This window comes from Chrysemys picta, chromosome 7 (assembly GCF_011386835.1).
Source record: "Chrysemys picta bellii isolate R12L10 chromosome 7, ASM1138683v2, whole genome shotgun sequence".
In the NCBI taxonomy this organism is placed as follows: Eukaryota; Metazoa; Chordata; order Testudines; family Emydidae; genus Chrysemys; species Chrysemys picta.
Window position 1 is genome coordinate 60,261,475 of NC_088797.1, and position 18,084 is coordinate 60,279,558.

The window sequence follows — 18,084 nt, forward strand, 5'->3', positions numbered from 1 at the left end:
GCAGCGGGTGTGAGGCATCCTCCATACAATGCGTCCCTTACTCCATCCCTCCCACCTGGAAAGCACCGCTCAGGCTGGCTGCAAATAGGTGTCAGGAAATCCAACTGCTTGGAAATCAGCTGGTGGATGCCTCCAAATAAACAGCGCCAGAGGAGTGTTCAGCACAAAGTTAACATCAAAGGATCTGCTCCACTCCGCCCCTCATAGTTCAGACTTGTCATCTCTTGCTGTGTGTGATGCCCCAGTATGGGCGACATTGGTGATGCCAGACCCACCAAAATCCGACTGGAGCAGACAGCTGGTCTGCAAGGGCCGGGCTAGGTAAGAACCCATTTGTTTCCTATATAGCATTGTTTTTGCCATGTCTTTTTGCTTGCTTTTTCATATGTAAGTCTATACAGATGTGTGTGTGTGTGTATTATATATATATATATCCTTATTTGTTACCCTAAAGGCCTGATCCTGCACCATTGTCATCAATGACAGTTTTAATACAACTAAGAACAGGGCTTACAATGGTAAAACATTTGCTAGACTATGCACTAAGGCCCCATTCTGCAAGGTGATGAGTGCTTCCTGTGAGGACCTGAGCACCCTCAACTCCAGCTGAAATCACTGCAGTACTCAGCAGCTGCCAGATGTGGGTCCTTAGTTCTGCAGAATCAGTGACGTTTTTCTATCAGCATCTAACAATTGCAAGGCAAGTCTTAGCTAGAGTGTCTGTCTGAGGCCAGCAAAACCCATTCTGAACCCATCTCCTGATGCCCGAGGATAGTGAAGGGGCAGGCCTTTGAAAGATGCTTAGCACCACAAAGTAGATGTATGTTTTTAACAGTGAGAATGTTGGATTCTCCATCACTGACAACTTTTAAATCAAGACTGGATGTGTTTCTAAAAGCTCTGCTCTAGGAATTATAATGGGGCAGTTCTGTGGCCTGTGTTATACTGGAGGGAAGATGAGAGGATCACAGTGGTTCCTTCTGGCTTTGGAATCTATGAATCGATGAGAGTACTGCAGGTATAAACATAGGCACAGGAAGTAGGGGTGCGCAGTGTGCAGCACCCCCAGGTTTTATGCAGGGCCACTGGCCCCGCTCCCAGGGCTCCACTCCCCGGCTCGGGTCCCAGAGGCTGGCTTCATGCCCCTCTCCCCAGCCACTGGCTCCGTGCCCGGGGTCCTGCTACTGGCCCTTCAGCCGGGACTCCGTTCCCCAGCCACTGGCCCTGACCGCCGGCCCCACTACCTGGCTGCTGGCCCTGCACTCCACTCCCCAACCTGGCACCTGGGGCTTGGGTCCCGGCCACTGGCCCTGTGCCTGGGGCCCGCACCCAGGGCCCCACCCCCGGGACTCTGCTCCCCGGCCTCTGGCCCTGTGCCCGGCCCCACCCACCACTCCCAGGCCTCCGCTCCCAAGGCCCTGTGCCTGGCCCCATGCCCAAGGCTCTGCTTCTGGCCCCACACATGGGGTCTCAATTGCTGGCCTTTGCCCGGAGCTCCGCTCCTGGCCCACACCCACTCCCAGTTCTGGTCACAACCTTGGCCCCCTTACCCCTGTCTGGATCTCCCCTCTCCCGGTGACACAGCCCTGCTCCGAGCCCCAGTTCGGGGAGGCAGGGGGGGTGGAAAGGGGGCTGGCTTTCAGCACCCCCACTGCTAAAAATGTTCCAGCGCCACTGGGTATAAATGGACATTTGCACATCGGGACCTGCACTGGAATGTTTGTGCTTTAGGCTGTTTTTGTCAGTCCCTTAAAATCATTCAGGCCAGGATCAGAGTCTGTTAAATGAGCAGCAAATGAACACTGGATAACTGCCACTGACGAGGCTGGATTATTGTCTTGCGATGCCTGAGCCATCATCGCCTCATAGAAAGGTAGAGCTCCTGGCCTGTCCAAGCGCCAGACCATCAGCGAAATGACTCTGTTCTCACAGGCCTCCAGGAAAGAGCCAAGACAGAGTCAAGTTCCTGAACGCTGGCAATGGAGCCAATCAATGCTGAGCATGCAGAACGGATGGCAGGGCTGAACAATGCATTCCCTAGCCCCACATAGACCCCAGTGGAAGGCATGCGGAGATGCAGCAGACATGAAATCCTGCTAGTCCCTGGCCTGGGGATTTGGACTGGTGGTGGATCATACAGTGCATCTGTAGATCACTGCTCAGAGTGTTCTGGGTCTCTCTCTGTGCTTGAACTAGAGGATGAGAGTCTGTTACAGCCTGAGTCTCCAGCTCAAGCTTTAGACTGATGCTTTTGGCTCTGAAGGTCCCTGGTTCACTCAAGTGTCAGCCCAGGTGAGGTGGTCACATCAGCCAGGCCTCAGGCCTGATTGACTCCCCCTCTCTCCCCACAGGGAGCTGTGGCGACCCAGTAAGTTAATATTCTCTGTGGCTCATGGAGACGTATCAGTAAAAAAGGCCTGGCAGTGGCAATGCTGTTCCCCAGGCCACCATTGCCCCATTCCCCACGACGCCCCCAGAGCCAGCTCCTCAGCATCTCCCCACCCCCACAGCTCCCCCAGAGACAGCATATGGGCCTCCCCCCGCATGGTGTACCCAGAGGTGGCTCCTTGGCATTCCCCACCCCACAGCTCCCCCCAGAGATGGCTTCTGGGCCTCCCACCCATGGTGTCCCCAGAGATAGTTGTTGGGCCTTCCCACCCCTCAGTGTCAACTCATGGGCCTCCTCCCTCCCCCCCGAGAGCCAGCTCCTGGATCTCCTCACACACACCGTGGTGCCCCCAGAAACAGCTTCTCAGCATCCCCACCCCATGGTGCCCCCAGCCAGCTTCTTGGTGTGCCCCCTCCCCTACAGAATGCCCAGAGCATCCCCCCTCCCCCACGTGCCGCACATGGAGATCCCCAGGGAGGCAGCGGTACCCCCCCGGTTGGTAGCAGTAGCAACCAGAGCTCCTGTGTCGCTGCCTTTCTGGGCAGGGGAGGAGACTCGCCCTCACCCGCAGCAGCAGCCTATCAGCCAGGAGGCAACATTTTACCCAATGTGTCGGGCACAGGGGGTGCTTTGCCCCTCCCCCCAATCCATCCCATCCATGGCTGAGGCTCATGGGGGAGCAGAAGATGAGGCAGTGAGCAGCTGCTGTGGGCAGTGACGTGCCGGAGGAGACATTCCGGGTCAGGTTCTGCTGAAAATCCAGAGTGATCCCAATGAAATCACAGGCTAATGCGGCTGGGACCAGATTAGGATCAGGCCCAACGAATGCAAAACCCACAAAAGCCATGCACTGTGAGTGAGCTCCTGAGAACAGGGAGCGCTGTTCTGTTACACAAGACACAAAAAGAAGAGTCAGCAAACCACAGCCTAGCAAAGAATGCACTCCCTGTCCCATCCGGGAGCCCTGTGCAGCAGCTGCCTGCCTGAATTTCCCACTGATGCCTCTCTGGGGAAATGGGGCTGAGGTGAATCAGCATCTGAGAGGGGTGAAAGGAAAAGCTGTGACAACCAGGGCCTAATTCTGCTCCTGCTTCCACCGCAGTAAATCAGGAGTGACTCCTTTTAAGTCAATGTAGTTTTTATATCCATGTCACAGCTGGGGTGACAGTTATCACAGACAGGCCCGAACTCTGATATTCTATGATTCTATGATTCTATGTCCGTAGGGATGTCTGTGAGACAATCAGGTACGAGACTGGGTGGATCACAACAAGAGTGCGACTCCTCAAGGGGTGGTGTAAGCCGATTCCCACCTGAAACCAGGTGGGCAAAACTGGCACAGAAGAGGTATCATTCATGGCCGATTTACAGCAACATGCAGAAAAAAGAGGGGCTGATCTCTGCTCCAGCCCCCACACCCCTCTCCATAAAGCCATCTTTGCCCCTTCTACCTCTGCTTCTCCTGAGAGGCGCAGCATAGAATCTGTGCTGGAACGTATGTGACTCAAGATAGAGGCAGGGGCTGCCCTGAAGAGACCAAGTAGATCAATAGGGTACAGTGCATACGAGTGCCATAGTTTAGCAGTGAAAGTGGATGCCCTGGGTCTTGCTAGCTAGTAAATATTCCCAATACTATCTGATCATCAATGATGAATAGGACACACTTAGGAACAGGGACTGTTTCTGCAGATCATCTATCCCATCCCCAATCCTCTGCCATTAAAATTCATTGCTAATCTGCTTTTGATATCAGTAAATGCAGCATCAGGCATGTAATTCCCAGCACTTCATGGAGGCTAGCTTTAAATCTCCCAAGCAATGGACTTCCATGTGGAGTTCATTCCACCGTACAATAGATATCAATGCCAGGAAGATTGTGCCTGAAGTTTCCTTTGATTCGTTTCATCCCATTGCTCCTAATTACACCCCTCTTCCTGCTGCATTTACAGCCAACAGATACATATAAATGGCAGTGTCAAAGCCCTCCTCTCCCCTACTGAGGTTGAAAACTGGAGGGGAGGGGGGGCGGTGAAGCAGGTTTTTTGCTGAGTTTCTGCCTATTTGCCTATATCTGATAGGGAGGCGCTCCAGGCTGAAGGCAGAATTCCAGGATGGTCTCAAAGCAAGAACGGACTCCACCGTTCTAACCCATTGTTCTATAGACGTGCTGGGCTTAGCTTGGGCCATTGCACTCCCGGAGCACAGTACCTGCTTACCCCGGGGCTAAAGCTGGCCCAGCCCGTCACAGGGATGAACATGTGTCTCAGTAGGGCCCTTTGCTCTGAAATCTGCAGCTTGGTTGTTATTTGGCGAGAGCTAATTGCAGCCACAACCACATTCTAGACAGCAGGGAAATTCTGCACATCAGTATTAGTGGCTCTGGAATTAAAGCAAAGCCTCAGGGCACTGAGTTTGTTGTGGTTTCAGACATGCACAGGCACATCCATCCGTCCCATGGCTCTGTTCTCCTGAGCCAGCAGAGTATCGGAAGTGACAAGACTCCTCCTCTCCTGAGCACTGGCCTGGAAAGGACCCTTTGTGGATGGATCACCCAGGTAAGAGGAACCAGCATTTGTATTCCAATAACATCTAGACACCCCAGCTGAGATCCAACTGTGCTATTCGTAGGAGACAGGCCCTGCCCCAAAGGGCTTACAATGTAAATAGACAAGACAAGGGATAGGAGGGGGAACAAAGGCACAGAAAAGCAACTCGCTGAGGGTCAGGATTCGAACCCATATCTTCTAGGGCCCAGGCCAGCAGGCTAGCTGCTGATGCACACTGCCTCTCAAGGTAGCTGTGTCCAAAAGGTTTTAAGAGTGGGACCAATGCCAGGCTAGGACACTATCCCCTCACTGAGAGCTTTTCTCCCATGAAATAAAATGGCTGTAAAATTACCCAGCTCCACATTATTATCTACTCTGCGTGCTTCCCTCCAAACGCTGCTACTGGTCTGATCACTATCAGTCTGACCATGTGACCCAGCCAGCTCCCTCCTGCAACTTCCCCAACATCCAGCCACAGAAATGGGCAGGGGAAAGGAAACCCAAAGCCAGACACAGAATTTAGCCAGTCAGCCCACTACTGGTCTTAGAACTTTTGCTATTACCAGTACAGGGCCTCGGACACACAGTTAAGCAATTCTGGTTCTATTCAGCAAAGCCAAGGCCCTTACTCCTCGCTGCTCTCTGTCACTCAGGAGGCACTTCTACTGACCAGGAGGCAGCAAAATGAGGCACTTCTGCTGAGTGTAATGTGCAACAGCCATGCTTCTTCTCTCCATTTGTGCATAAAGGACCCAGTCCTTGCATGCCTTGTGCAAATTCACGTTGTGAGATTCAGGCATGCAAGCTCACACCCAGAAGTGATAACTCACTCCCTACAACTGTATGCTTATGGAGCATGACCCAAAACCCACTGAAGTCAATCGGAGTCTTTCAATTTACTTCCTTGGCTACGGCTCAGGCTCTTACTATATAAAATGCAGTTCCATACAGATATATGCCTTTATTTAAATACTGCAGAAGAGATGCTTTTTTCTTCACTCTTTTAGTTATACACGTGCCATATAACAAAATCACTGTTCATTGGTTCGCTTTGTACTGTCTTTACGCTTTTTCCTTTTTGGATTTAATTGGTTTTTTTCTTTTTGCCAAAAGGCAGCTCTGCTTGTGTAATATCGGACAAAGTACAAATAAACACAACCTGCTTCCAATAACAAAGTTATGTCCACAACAAAGCAAACATTTGGCAGAACTTGCCAGCTATTGTCCATGGTTACATAAAATCTAAACATCAGCTACACTATACCCCAGTGAAGAAAGACAGATAGGAAAAAATACCAGCAGATCAGGGTTTGATAATAATACATAATATTGCCTGCGGGCATTCAGATTCCTTGAGTCATGGGTTTTTAACACCAGAAGGGACCACTGTGATCATCTAATCTGACCTCAAACATAGTGATATATTTGGTATAAATGACTAGGTCAGATTATGAGAATCAGAGAGAGAGAGGCATAGATAGATAGATAGATAGATAGATAGATAGATAGATAGATAGATAGATAGATAGATAGAAGGGATGTATGGGGACAGATGATTGATGGGGTGTATGAAGATAGAAAGATGGACAGATGGGGTCTATGGGGATGGATAGATGGGGTGTACGGGGATGGATAGATGGATGGATGAAGTGTATGGGGATAGATAGCTGGATAGATGGGGTGTATGGGGATAGATAGATAGATCAGGGGTTTTCAAACTGGGGGTCGGGACACCTCAGGGGGTTGCGAGGTTATTACCTGGGGGATTGCGAGCTGTCAGCCTCCACCCCAAACCCTGCTTTGCCTCCAGAATTTATAATGGTGTTTTAAATATATTTTAAAAGTGTTTTTAATGTATTAAGAGGGGGTCGCACTCAGAGGCTTGCTATGTGAAAGGGATCACCGGTACAAAAGTTTGAGAACCACTGGGCTAGATAGATGGATAGATGGGGTGAATGGGGATAGATGGATGGATGGGTTGTATGGGGATAGATAGATAGATGGATGAGATAGATGGGGATAGATAACTGTATAGATGTGTTCTATGGGGATAGATAGATAGATAGATAGATAGATAGATAGATAGATAGATAGATAGATAGATAGATAGATAGATAGATAGATAAATGAAGGGGTAGACAGATGGCGAGATGGGGTGTATATGGAGAGATGGGGTGTATGGCGATTGATAAATAGATAGATGGATGGGGTGTATGGGGATAGATAGACAGATAGATGGGATGGATGGGGATACACAGATGCATATATAGGGTGAATGGGAATAATTAGATGGATGGAGTGTATGGGGATAGATAGATGGATAAATGGGGCGTTTGGGGATGGATAGATGAATGGATGCACTGTATGGGGATATATAGATAGAAATACAGAGTGAATGGGGAGAGATAGATGGATTGATGGGGATGGATGGATGGCTGTTTTGGGGTAGATAGATGGATAGATGGGGTATATGGGAATGGGTAAATGGATGGATGGGGTGTATGGGGATAGATAAATAAATGGATACATGGAGTGTATGATGGTAGAAAGATGGATAGATGGGATGTATGGGGATAGATAGATGCATGTATAGGGTTATGTGGATAGATAGATGGGTGGATGGGGCAGATGGGGATTGATAGATAGATGAATGGATGGCTAGATGGAGATAGATAGATGGTATATGGGGATGGAGAGATGGGGTGTATGGAAATGGGTAGATGGATGATGGGTGTATGGGGATAGATAGATGGATATAGTGTATGGGGATTGATAGATGGGTGGATGGATGGGTGCATGGAGATACAGAGATGGATAGATGCAGTGTATGGGGATAGATAGATAGATGAGTGGATGGAACGGTGGATGGGGATAGAATGATGGATAGATGGGGTGTATGGGGATGGGTCTATGGATGGATGGGGTGTATGGGGATAGATGGATCGATGGGGTGTAGGGGAATAGATTGATGGATACATGAGATACATGGGAATTGATACATAAATATATAGGGTGTATGAGGATAGATGGATGGATGGGTATATGGAGATAGATAGATAGATAGATAGATAGATAGATAGATAGATAGATAGATAGATAGATAGATAGATAGATAGATAGATAGATAGATAGATAGATCTGTTGGATGGGGATGGATTGATGGGGTGTATGGGGATGGATAGATGTGGTTTATGGGGATAGATTAATGGATCGGGTGGATGGGGATGGATAGATGGATGGATGGATGGAGTGGATGGAGCTGGACAGATGGGGTGTATGGGGTGGATAGATAGATAATTACAACCATATTCAGAAATTTAGTCCTGCTATGATCAATTAAGTTTAAGGGGCAAACTCAGCTCTCCTTATTTACATGAACTCCCGCAGATTTCAGTGGAATCTTTCTGTGTCAGGATCTCACGATCAGATCCCAGATGTACTGATGAATCAGGGTTAGGCGGTACAGTAACTCCTCATTTAACGTTGTAGTTATGTTTCTGAAAAAAGCAACTTTAAGTGAAACGATGTTAAACTAATCCAATTTTCCCATAAGATTTAATGTAAATGTGGGGGATTAGGTTTCAAGGAAATATTTTTGGGGCAGACAAAAGGCAATATATACTGTACAGTACTGTACTGTACTGTGGTGGGGAGGTGCCCCTGGCTTACCCCTGGGGCTCAGGGCTGCAGTTGCGGGGTCTAGGAGGGAGTTAGGGTGCGGGAGGGTGCTCAGGGTGGGGGTGCGGGAGGAGGCTCAGAGCTGGGGCAGGCAGGAGGTGCAGAGCACTTACCGGGGGCAGCTCCTGTTTGGTGCAGGGGGTGTGCAGATGGCTCTGTGCAGCGCAGCACCGCCCCCATGGCCGCGATTCTGGGAGCCGCGATTCTGGGAGCTGCCCTCCCCACCTGGCAGGCAGGGCCACCCGGAACGCAGGGGCTTTATGGGCTTCAGGGCCCTGGGCTAAGGGGGCCCCTGGGCCCTGGCCTGCAGCTCTAAAGCCCCTTTCAGAATGCGGCCCTGTGAGCACGGGCCGGAGGACTCAGGAGGAGCAGGGGCAGCTGCGCAGCCAGCGGCCGGAAAGAAGCGGCGCTTTTCCCTTCAAAGCCGGTCGGAGAGAAGCAGCGCTTTGAAGGGAAAAGCGACACTTCTCTCCGGCCGCTGGCTGTGCAGCTGCCTTTGCTCCTCCTGAGTCCTCCAGCCCGTGCTCACAGGGCCGCATTCCAAAAGGGGCTTTAGAGCTGCAGGCCAGGGCCCTGGGGCCCCTTTATCCCAGGGCCCTGCAGCCTCTAAAGCCCCTGCGTTCCGGGTGGCCCTGCCCGCGGGGAGGGGGCAGCTTCCCCACTCGCTCTCTCCCTCCCTCCCAGAAAATCCTAAGCGCCGCCAAACAGCTGTTTGGCGGCGGGGGAAGTGCTGGGAGGGAGGGAGGGAGGGAGGAAGGGAGGGGGAGGAGGCAGAGAAGAGGAACTTGTGCAATGCTCCCTTGTAAAGTCAGCCAAACAACGTTATAAGGGAGCATTGCACAACTTTAAATGAGTATGTTCCCTAATGGAGCAGCGACGTAACTTGAAACAACGTTAAGCGGGAGGACGGTAAGTGAGGAGTTACTGTACAGCATATGAGTGCTTGGTCTTCCAGAGAGGTTGGTTCCCATCTTGACATAGGCCACGAGCGAAATGAGGCCAATATTTTCAAAAATGGGGGTCTAAAGTTAGGTGCCTGAGTCCATAGTGGGGGACCTAAAACAGTGGTGTGATTTTCAAATGTGCTGAGATCCCAGCATCTCCCATTAGCCGCTGTCCTAGGTGTCCAAGCCTGGGTTTAGCCATCCATTTTTAAATAATTTTGTCCTAAATCTAGTGGGTTTCCCTCTGATCCAGTGCACACAATCAGCACACAGAACAGCAGTCAGTGCTGAGCCTCCCTGTACCTGAGACAGATCAATATCCTGTGCTTAGGTCAAGTCCTTGGACCGGAACAGTGGGAATGTGGCAAGATGGGCAAAGATTCATAGAGAGGACTGGAGGGTGGAAACCTGCACAGTTCCTATTTGCTCTAGCCAGTGCCTGTATTCCATCATTTTTGGGAGTACTACATTCACTCAGAACGTTTAAAACAAAACAGTGGAGTTTTTTGGCTTTCCTGGCACATACAGTGTCCTTGCCAACCTGAGCTTTTGAAAATAAAGCACCCAGTGTGTAGTGACTGGGTGACTCTGGGGACTGGCAATAGCTTGCAGCAACCTTTAGGTCATCAGTCCAAAAATGACCTGGGGCAATAATTACGGAAAGACCTTCCCATCTAGTGACTGTGTGGCCTGGATGTAATGAGTCTTAATCACTTCCCCAGAGGACTAATTGGTCTCCTTGTTGGAAGTGTCAGCAGAGAGGCCAAGGAGGGAATGGGCCATGAAGGCCAATCTCCCATCTCACCACAGAGACGGGGCACTTCCAGAGCAGGGTTGATGCACGCTGGCAAGGACACTGCGGGGGAAGCTTGCACAGCCATTGTCTGTCCTGTGGATAAACAGAAGTCTGCAACCCCCAAGTCTGCCCAACTCAATTTTGCTTAAAATATAAATGATCTTTGTGAAACGCCCCAGTTAGAGGAATGCAGAAATATATCCAAAAATCTCAAGTTCCTTCTTTCTCTGGCCGCATAGTTCAAAAATAAGCAAAAGGATTTTTTCACATTCAGTACATTTAAATACACATAGCTATGTGGCTCAGACCTGTCATGTCAAGCACTAGCCAGGAGCAGATGTTCATGGCAGAGTTAGAAACCCCTTTAAACTAAGGACTTATAATTGCTGCACTGATAGACAATTATAGTGATGCTACCAGGCGCCGCTATAATTAGAAAACACTAGAGGTCAGTTGTTGTTTTTTACAAGTGCATTTCGACACAGTGGCAAACAAGAGCTGGATGTCAACAGCAATGTAGCAGAGGAGAGAGGGATAACACAACATAAGGATGTCACTACGTGATCTGAACAGAGTCAAGTGACCAAACCCCTGAGCAGAGGATGTAGCACAGAGACAGGCAGCTGGATTCTTATGCAGCCTGAGGGCTGTCAGGAGCAGCCAGGAGGCCACTACCCCAAGAAGCCGTGAATTAGTAAACTTGAGGGACCTGTGGCAATGGGTCCAGCAGAAGCTAAGCACCAGTCTGGTGTCAACTCCTGAGCACACACAGCTCCCATGGCTGACAGCAGGAACTGTGGTGCTCAGCATCTCTGAAAACCAGGACATTACTATATAAACATCAATGCAATTGGAGATCAGCCCTCTGATTTCTGAGTCCCCTAGCCCCCTGTAACCAGCACACTGGACTAAGGGAGCCCTACACTTACAACATTTCCCCTAGCATCAGTCTGAACCAGAAGAGCCCTACCTTCTGAATTACCAGAGCCACTTTCCATAACTTGAAGATGTCCCCTCCAAGTACCAGCCAAAGCTGAGGAGGAGGGATAGCTCAGTGGTTTGAGCATTAGCCTGCTAAATCCAGGATTGTGAGTTCAATCCTTGAGGGGGCCACTTAGGGATGTGGGGCAAAAATCTGTCTGGGGATTAGTCCCCCTTTGAGCAGGAGATTGGACTAGATGATCTTCTGAGGTCCCTACCAACCCCAATATTTTATGATTCTAATTCTGCTCCAGCACAACATACCGTGGTAAGAATACAGAATCCAGAGGGCAGATTGTATCTACCTGTGGTAGCTTCAAGAGGTTTGCCCACAGGGATAAGAGCTTTGCCCTGACCTTCTGCTTTGTGTGGAATGACACCCTCTAGGAGGTCTGAGATAAGTCTTTGCTTTTTTCCCATGTCAGGCCTTCATATACCCATGGTTCAGTCCCTTTGCTCTGAAGCTGCCTATCCCACAGGGTTAATACAGGAAGATGTAATCTACATCAGAAGGAGGAAAAACTGCACAAACTCAGCAAGTTTCTCTTTCTAATTGGCACCATATATTATACCAATAACTTCACCAGTGCATGATCTTTTCCCCTCTGCTGGCTGATGTCTTGAGGATTTGATCCCTGCAGACGCCAGCTGGCAGAATGAAAAAGAAAATCATGCCCTGACAAAGTCATTGCGGTAATGTACAGTGCCTGCACCAATAAGGGAAGACACTTGTTGTATTTCTTCAGTCTGCCTGCTTTTGATATGAGATAACATCTTCCCAAAAGGGAGCAAAGTAACAGAAAGGACTTATTAAAGTCATTCTGGTTCACCCAGACTGACTTCTCAGACACGCCCTGTCATTCATTCAGAGCGGACCTCACAGGCCATAGGACTCAAGCCTGGACATTTCATTGGGGGAGGAATAGCTCAGTGGCTTGAGCATTGGCCTACTAAACCCAGAGTTGTGAGTTCAATCCTTCGGGGGGGCCATTTAGGGATCTGGGGCAAAATCAGTACTTGGGCCTGCTAGTGAAGGCTGGGGACTAGACTCAATGACTTTTCAAAGTCATGAGATAGGTATATCTCCATATAAAATGGCAACATTTCAACCCCTTTGTTATCCATCTAATTAAGACTGAATGTCTCTAAATCCAGGCACAATGGAGGAAGGCAATCCACATTGTCCTGTATAGGATGTGATGGCACCACTTGGTGGCATACAATGTCTAGCACTGCATATTGTTGGGGGTTATCCCATTAGAAGTTGGACCCAGAAATACTCCCTGATTCACATCTGAATAAATGTGATTCCAAAAATGTGTATGTTACAATCTCAGTTTCACCCATTCCCCTCTGATTGGCCATCCTCCCTTCCAACACTCAGAGATTCCCCCCACCCTGTCAACTCTTACTTATTATCTGGCTCTGTCCTGCTAAACTGTTCCAAGAGCCAGAGTCCATCCATCCATCCATGACATCTGTCCTCAGAAACCCCCTTGCTGCCATACCACCAGTCACGTAGAAAAGCAGTAAGGGCCAAATACAACTTCAGTTTGTATGCACAGCTCCCTCCGACATCCCTGGTCATTCTGCTACAGCACGAGGGAAGCACATAGACCATAGACTGTGGGGCTTTCATATAATCCTTGTAGATTTCTTTCTTGTAAATGTCCTACTCCCAAAAGGCCAACAGGAATTTCACCATTGGTTTCAGTGGGAGCAAGTTCAGACCTTAAAACCACAAGAAACTCTTTCAACTTAAATGGCCAAATTACCTCTTTCACATTTTTCATTCCAAACAGTTTGGCTTTTATTCTCTTGCAGACTTTCATGGCCTGATCTTGCTATGATTGAAGTGGCTGGGAGTTTTGCCATTGACTTTAATGGCAGCAGGATTGGACCCTCTATAGATCATCTATACCACATAGATCATCTATACCACAGTCACAATCAAGTCAGAGAATCAAGTTACATCACAATTTCAATTTATAGGTTTAACAGTACCTTAACCAATATCTAAAGCCTTAGCTTTGACTAGGCATATAATAATGACATTTTAAGGCAAGGAAATTACATTGTATGAAGTTATATACATGTCCTATCCTGCCATAGAGAGAACCCCAATCTCAAACACCAATATCCATTTTTACTGATTTTTTTATTACATCCTGGAGAACAGCATGATAATGTTGATAATAACAATTCAAAATCTTGATACAAGTGCATTTGATGCTGGAGTCAGAAAGCCCTGTAATAAACCTTAGTAGGCAGGAGGGTAATTTGTGATGCATGTTCCTGGAAAACAACAACTGCCGTAGGAAGTCTTTCCATCTTTTTGCTTTCAGAGCAAAACAAAGTCACCATCTTTTGTTGAGAAGGTGCTTTTTGGCCCAAAGCTCAGCAGAAGGCCTGATAGAGTGAACAATTTCCCCGCTAGACACACACACACACACACACACAGAGCCATCACCTGGTCAGATGCACATTGAAAAAAGCTCCAATCTTTAGTCATGTTTTAACATGTGCTAACTAAAGCGTCTTGACTAGCACAACTGTAAATTCTACTGTAGGCGGGACACAAACATTTCTTGCTTGTCATGTTGAACCCAAGGCTGCACGCTAGTGTTAAACACAACTAGGAACGAGCAGCCCTGCCCTCTATCACTTGTGTAGTGTCTACACTAGAATTTACAGTTGACTTGAGTACCACGTGTTAAAACACATCTATAAATTCCGCTGTAGACATACCTTAGGCCATATTTAAACTAGGATAATAGGAAGTATCTACAAATTTGTTAGCCAATATGTATTAACTAACATATTTTAAACACTAGTGTAGACAACCCCCCAGAGATTAACCATGGCCAGCTAACACGTTTTAAATACCTTAAACCAGGCCTGTAAACAATTGCGACAAACAACTGTTGGATTCTTAAAATTAACCAGAATGCACAGGCTATACTGTATCCCAGAATTCACCAAAGTCCATGGGTGATAGCCTAGAACTAAGCAAATTCTCTGGATTCAAGCCTAGAACTAATTAAATGCAAATGGTTACAGCCTAGAACCGACCAAATCCCTTAACATCCCAGAACTAACGCAAGTCGCCCATTATGCGCTACTAACCGCGCATTAGCGGGCTCTCCCGAGCGTGGCTGCCTTTGCTGGGCCACCGAGTCTCTGAAAAGCCCTGTGCCCCTGTGTGTGTGACCTGAGCTTCCCTGGCTGGGGGTGCCTTTGCTTTGCACAGTGCTCTCTTTGTGTACAGGGCGCGGGCAGCGTGGGAGGGCGGCATGCCCCGGCGATCCGCCCAGAGACCAGCAAAGATCCCCGCTGCAGCAGCAGGGCAAAGGCAGTGAAGGGTGAATAACCGCTTTTAAATGGGACTGTCACTTACTTATCCAGGACGAAGTAGAGATCGAAGGCCCCGTGACAGGACCGCTGGTCGTCTCGCCCTTCCTCCTCCGGCTCTGCTTGGGCGCAGGACGCCAGGCTCCAAGTGGCCAGCAGGAAGGCGCAGAGGAAAGCCGCTTTCTCCACGCAACTCCCACGACTCGCCATTTTCTTCCTCAATCTCTGCCCCCCTCCCCCGCCCCGCAGCCCTCGGAGTCTGTTCAGAAGCAAAGAAAAAGTTTCCGATCTCCTCTCAAACATGCGCAGAACCAGATCTCGGCTCCCCCACCCCACTGGTCCATGCAAGGGCAGAGTTGCTGCTGGGGGTGGGGGAGATTTCTGTGTGGAAGGGGGGCTTGGATCGGAGTCCGGATGGACGGTACCTAAAGCCCCATCCTCCCGCCCCTCGCTAACAGGCTGGGTTTAGTTGCTAGAGTAGCAACTCAGCCCCAATTTCCTGCGTGCCTCCTCCCATAGGGAGCGAACAGATTCGTAGGGAGGGGGAGACAGGATCTTATGGTGGGGAAGCTGAGCTGGGACTTTCCTGTTCCGGGCTCCGGAGCTGGGAAAGGAGAGCACGGCTGCAAACTAGCAAGAGATACACCCTCCTCCCCCCCGACCCCCCCAAAAACACACACACACACGTCCCCCACACCCAAAACACCAGAGCTATGCCCAGGGTACAGCTCGGGTCTGCCTGCTCTCCCTCCCTGAGAGTCAGCTCTGGATTCGTTTGCTGGTAAATCTGTTTTAAATCTCTCACTCTAGTCTTCTTGCAGCTTCCCTGTTCCCGTCGGAGGCAGCTGGTTTTACAACCATGCTCTGTGTTTAGGGACCCTAAAGCAACTAGGACCGGTCACCGCTTTGCTATTTATTGAGTGTATTTCATGGGCACGGCTGGGGAGCAGTTCTGGAATCATGCAACAGGGTAAAGGGCTAGGAGGAAGAATTGTAGCGAAGCGATGTGTCTTGACCCCAGGCGAACGAATTGTAGCGATCTGTCTGGACCGCATCACTGGGAACGAGTCGTGCAAAGGGGCTGTTGGCTTCACGGATGTTTATTCAGCTGCTGCCTTTTTGTTTAAAGAGGAATCGATTTAACCCACTCTCACAAATGTCATGAAAACAGTTCGGGCTCCTACCGAGCTAGCCATTGTTTTTGAAGCGCTGCTTTTAAAACAATCCAGATAGCCCTCAGATCTATTAGTCGCCCAAATGCCTCTGGTCAATAACAGTAAACTCGTCCGCTCCCTAGCTGCTCATTACCCTCTGTGCCTCGCGATTTCCAGCCGGGAAAAGAATGCCCAGGGAGGTGGACGAGGGGGAACATTTTACGTCGGAGAGGCAGCCTTGCAATTTCCCAAACATAACGAGTCGGTGCCTCTTTCCACCGCTGTTATCAATCCACCTTGCTCCGTCACACGCCTTTTCGATCCGCGTGCAAAGGAAAAAGCCCGGTTGCTGTAGTACAGGTTGCTGCTTTTCCCCACCTTTTTTACCCCACGATTAAATGTTTTCTTCTAATGATAAAAACCAACACACAGAGAGAGACTTATGTATTGTGGGTGTCATATACGTGGGTACAGTGTAGGTACGGTTAAAATAAATCACTGAATTGAGGTTTTACACAACAACAGATACTTGGACTTCCAACCTCCCATCACCACCATCACCACAACCACCACACACAAAATCGCCCTTAAAGAACTGGCCAACGCCCGCATTCATGTGGATGCGGCATATGAAATCTGAATAATTAGCCGTTTCCAGCCACCCATCTCCAAGCTGGGAACTAACTCTCTCCCCCCGCCCCCCGTCGCCCACCAGTCACAGTTCCTGAGAAGGGACTGGGATTATATGACCTGATTAATGCCTAGAGCCACAGAGAGGGATGCAAGTAGAGTCACTTTGGATGAGAGAGTTGGAAACGGACGTTGCTCTTTCTTTGGGGGAAGGTTCATTGTCAGAGAATGAATCCACAGGATCATGGGGGTTAGAAGGCAAATTGCTCCAATTATATTGTCCCAAGGACTCCTAACCTGCCTCTCATCACAACCCCAAGAGAGATCGCTCCCCCTGCAGAGAACAAAGTTCTTTCTGAGGACGGGGAGGGGGTCTGGTTGTTTCCTTGCTCTCAGTGACAAAGAAGAGACTTGATCTGGAAAAAGGGGTAAACAGCGAGGTGACAAAATTTGCAGATGATACAAAATTACTTAAAATAGTTAAGTCCCAAGCAGACTGCGAAGAGTTCCAAAGGGATCTCACAAAACTGGGTGACTGGGCAACAAAATGGCAGAGGAAAATCAATGTTAATAAATGCAAAGTAATGCATATTGGAAAACATAATCCCAACTGTACATGTAAAGTGATGGGGTCTAAATTAGCTGTTACCACTCAAGAAAGATCTTGGAGTCATTGTGGATAGTTCTCTGAAAACATCTACACAATGTGCAGTGGCAGTCAAAAAAGCTAACAGAATGTTGGGAGTCATTAGGAAAGGGACAGATAATAAGACAGAAAATATCACATTGCCTCTATATAAATTCATGGTACACCCATATCTTGAATACTGTATGCAGATCTGGTCGCCCCATCTCAAAAAATTCATATTGGAATTGGGAAAAATAGACTCATAGACTTTAAGGTCAGAAGGGACTGTTATGATCATTAGTCTGACCTCCTGCACAACGCAGGCCACAGAATCTCACCCACTCACTCCTGTAACAAACCCTTAACCTATGTCTGAGTTACTGAAGTCCTCAAATTGCGGTTTAAAGACCTCAAGGTGCAGAGAATCCTCCAGCAAGTGACCCGTGCCCCACACTGCAGAGGAAGGCGAAAAACTTCCCGGGCCTCTGCCAATCTGCCCTGGAGGAAAATTCCTTCCTGACCCCAAATATGGCGATCGGTTAAACCCTGAGCATGTGGGCAAGACTCACCAGCCAGCACCCAGGAAAGAATTCTCTGTAGTATCTCAGATCCCACCCCATCTAACATCCCATCACAGACCATTGGACATATTTACCTGCTAATAATCAAAGATCAATTAATTGCCAAAATTAGTCTATCCCATCATACCCTCCATAAACTTATCAAGCTTAGTCTTGAAGCCAGATATGTCTTTTGCCCCACTACTCCCCTTGGAAGGCTGTTCCAGAACTTCACTCCTCTCCCTCCCTGATATTTATCCCTCTGGTATATTTATAAAGAGCAATCATATCTCTCCCTCAGCCTTCTTTTGGTTAGGCTAAACAAGCCAAGCTCTTTGAGTCTCCTTTCATAAGACAGGTTTTCTATTCCTCAGATCATCCTAGTAGCCCTTCTCTGTACCTGTTCCAGTTGGAATTCATCCTTCTT

At 48.7% G+C, this 18,084-nt stretch overlaps 1 protein-coding gene across 1 annotated transcript in view; it reads right to left on the bottom strand.

Moving 5' to 3' along the window:
- Positions 1-15,571, bottom strand: part of ANTXRL (ANTXR like) — an 80,761-nt gene extending 65,190 nt beyond the window's left edge. Inside the window, exon 1 of the mRNA XM_008173055.4 lies at positions 14,732-15,571. Coding sequence (XP_008171277.2) covers positions 14,732-14,988 — 257 coding nt within the window. The 5' untranslated portion in view covers positions 14,989-15,571. The remainder of the gene's footprint in view (positions 1-14,731) is intronic.
- Positions 15,572-18,084: the final 2,513 nt, after the last annotated feature.